At 55.4% G+C, this 3,056-nt stretch overlaps 1 protein-coding gene across 1 annotated transcript; it reads right to left on the reverse strand.

Annotated features, from left to right (window-relative positions):
• Nucleotides 1–516: 516 nt before the first annotated feature.
• On the reverse strand, nt 517–2,370 carry LOC149809082 (phosphatidylinositol 3-kinase VPS34-like). The gene is made up of 3 exons (XM_089995008.1): nt 2,128–2,370; nt 1,615–1,971; nt 517–981 (listed from the first exon to the last, which is right to left on the reverse strand). Exons 1-3 carry the CDS (start codon nt 2,368–2,370, stop codon nt 517–519), a joined length of 1,065 nt encoding a protein of 354 aa, XP_089851134.1.
• Nucleotides 2,371–3,056: the final 686 nt, after the last annotated feature.

Consider the following 3,056-nt stretch of genomic DNA (forward strand, 5'->3'; position numbering starts at 1 on the left):
ATGGCTTTCCTGAGCTCCGTGTACTTTATGCCCGGCAGCTCTCATGCAGAGGCATTCATGTTCTCTATAGGTACAGCATGTTGAACGGCGGACATGTGCCAAAACTTGCAGTATACCTGGGAATAAGGTGCGGGCTATGAACATACCTGACGTGCTGGAATTTTGTTATCGGCTCTGTGTCTCATCAAGGCAAGAGCATGAGCGCCATCTGAGTTTCTGTTGGAATTGGTGGATTGGCACAAGAGATCCGGCTCTTGTGCCAATCCAAGGCACGCGCTCTTGATTGGCAAGGAAATGCCATGATGTTTCTGAACATGCAGCCTCATGGCACGTGTCTCATGGCAATGATCTCCCAGAACCAAGCATTTGGAGCGTGTTTTTTATTGTAGGGAATGGACAGTGATACGTAGCAGCAGGGAAGGGAGGCACACATCAGGGATTGCAGATACAAGGTAAATGGAGGGGTCTTCTGGCAGGCTGACTCGGATGTTGAGCAGCTCAGCAAAGCAGCCGGACTCAGTGAGCTGGCCCCGCATGAATTCCTCGCGGCTGGCATAAGAGCCGGTTTGCCGCCGCAATGACGTCACTAAAGTGCTTGAGCTGTGCCTTGAGGCGGATCTGGTCATGCACGACGGTGTAACCGTCAGGGTTCATGTCGCGCAGCAGCATGTAAAGCTTCTGCATCATGCAGCCGATGCGCTCCTTCAGGTTGGGGTCTTCGCAGTCGACGATGAGACTCCAGTGGAGGGCTACGGCCAGCTTGCTGTTCATATGGCACCGCTCGACGAGGAAGTCGGCGACAGGGGAAGGGCCCTCACTGGGCTTGGGGTCATAGCGCACGCACTGCACGAGCTGGATCATGAGCTCCAGCAGCTTGGCGTCATTCGCGGTTGCTCGAAGGACCTCCACGGCAAACGTGCGCACCTCCACGTTGTCAAAGTCCGCAGTCAGCATCTGCGGCACAATAGGGCGGCCTGATCGCTGCGCCAAAACCGCCAACAAATCGCACAAAGGAGCATCGCCAGTGCTTCGCCAGAATTGGGTTCGACCCCCATGTCCGTCGCCGAATTGTTAACTTTTTGGCCATCTGGACCCGAAAATGACCGTGTCTGGCGAAGCACTGGGCCTTGCACGTGCGTGCCAACTGAGGGGTGCATCTGTGTGACTTACACAGGGAAGCTATCAGGGCACCTGATCGATTGCCTGGTCATTCATGCGCACTCGATGAAGACATGACAGGCCTGTGTGTGTCAAGAAACGTCCTCGCCACAACCGACACCGATAAACACTCTGCTTCCCAACCTTGTACGTGTGGCACAGAGCCAATGCTATGGTGACGAAGCTCCATCTATGCACAGCTTGCCACATCAGCCACTACAGCGTGCCTGCAACCTGGCAAACATGTGCAGGTTTGCGAAACCTCAGCGGCTGCTTGGGCAAACATGTCAGACAGGGTATTCAAGAAAAGGGGGCGCACGCACCTGCAGCGCTTGCTCAACGTCCAGTCCCTGCCACTGACGCATGTTGTTGATGGCAATGTGCGCCTCTTGCGCATCCGCCCAGTCAACGGACTTGAGGAAGCGAACGAGAGCTCGCGGCTGGTTGGTGATGTACAAGCGGAACTTCCAGAGCACGGTGCGTTGGGGAATGGAGAGATGGCGGGACGGCGGGCAGGGCGAGGACCTCGTTGATAAGCTTCAACTCGTCCTTGTTGGGCTTGGCATCTTGGTCCACCTCGAGCTTGCCGAGGGCGCGGCCCAGCTTCAGTGCCTTGTACTCGCATGGATTGCTGTCGGCTCCGCGCGCTACTTCTGGGTCGTGGACGTTGACGAAGCCTGCCAGAAAGGCCTCGCGTCGAGCCATCCCGCCACGCTCTGCCCCATCCCGGGTTGCCACCTCTGCCAGAGGCTTGTGCATCTGTGGGTGACTGTACAGCACTGGCGACGTGAACGTCGGCAGCTCCAGTAGAAGCTGCAGCGGACACGTGTCGTCCTCTGCACAGGCTTATCAAACTGCTTGATGGCTGCCATCACGTCGACGACCTGGTGTCCATCGTTTGGACAACATCCCTCAAAGTGCACCACTGTGACATTGCAGCTGCGCTGCGACATGTCATGAGCAAGTAACCATTGCCTTTGAGTTGTACTTAGAATTCAAATGTGCGCTCCCGCGATGGTGAGGAATCCCATAGCAAAGAGGCTCGCGGCTGCAACTGCAACTTGGCTGAGAGTCGGAATCTAGGGCTGCATCAGGGCTACAAATATTTTTGGCAAAGACGCGCAGCACGCGCACCAGGCTGTTGTCGTAGCGCAGCTCGGTTTCACGGATCGCTTTCATCGTCTTGCTATCCAGCCATGGCACCTTCACCATCTCGCCGCGCTGAAACCGTTTGACAGCCAATTCAAGCCGCCTGAGCTCCCCCCCCTCCCCTAAGCCCGTACCGCGGTCTTCCCAGGCGTTGATGATGGCCAGCGCAAATCTGGCTCTGCGCCCTCAACCAGCGTCAGCGTCTGCAGCCCGTCCTTTAACCGGCCCTTCTTGCTAAAAAGCGGAATGACTGCACTGCGATCAGCTTGCGCTCCTCCATCTCACTCTGTGCGAACACGGTTACACCTAGCACAGTTGCCGCCAGCAGGTGCTTGTACTGCAGCAACATGCGCATTCAGGTCCCGTCCTGGAGTTGCTGGCAGGACACAGTCCTGACTAAATACCAATGCGGATTGTCGAATGTCGATGTATGATTGATGCACAGTGGATGACATGCATGGACATGGGTACTAAGAGTGTGTACGATGCAGACACATTCACACCGAGAGAACAAGTTTTGGGCAATGTGGGAAATGAAGCGTTTGCTTCCAAGTTTCAAACAGCAGCACGGTACCACAAGGTGTGTGCACATGCAGGTCATGTACACCTTTAAACAGTCAAACGCCTCCGTAAATATTAACTGACTACAATCAGTTTAGAATCAAGCTGCACCCCGTTGGATTCCGTCACTACGGATGGCTTACAATGTCACTTGCACTCACTTCCTACATCTCACAAGCCAGGCATGC

The sequence above is a fragment of the Nuphar pumila genome, unplaced genomic scaffold (assembly GCF_984573655.1).
Source record: "Nuphar pumila unplaced genomic scaffold, dmNupPumi1.hap1.1 HAP1_SCAFFOLD_1767, whole genome shotgun sequence".
NCBI lineage: Eukaryota > Viridiplantae > Streptophyta > Magnoliopsida > Nymphaeales > Nymphaeaceae > Nuphar > Nuphar pumila.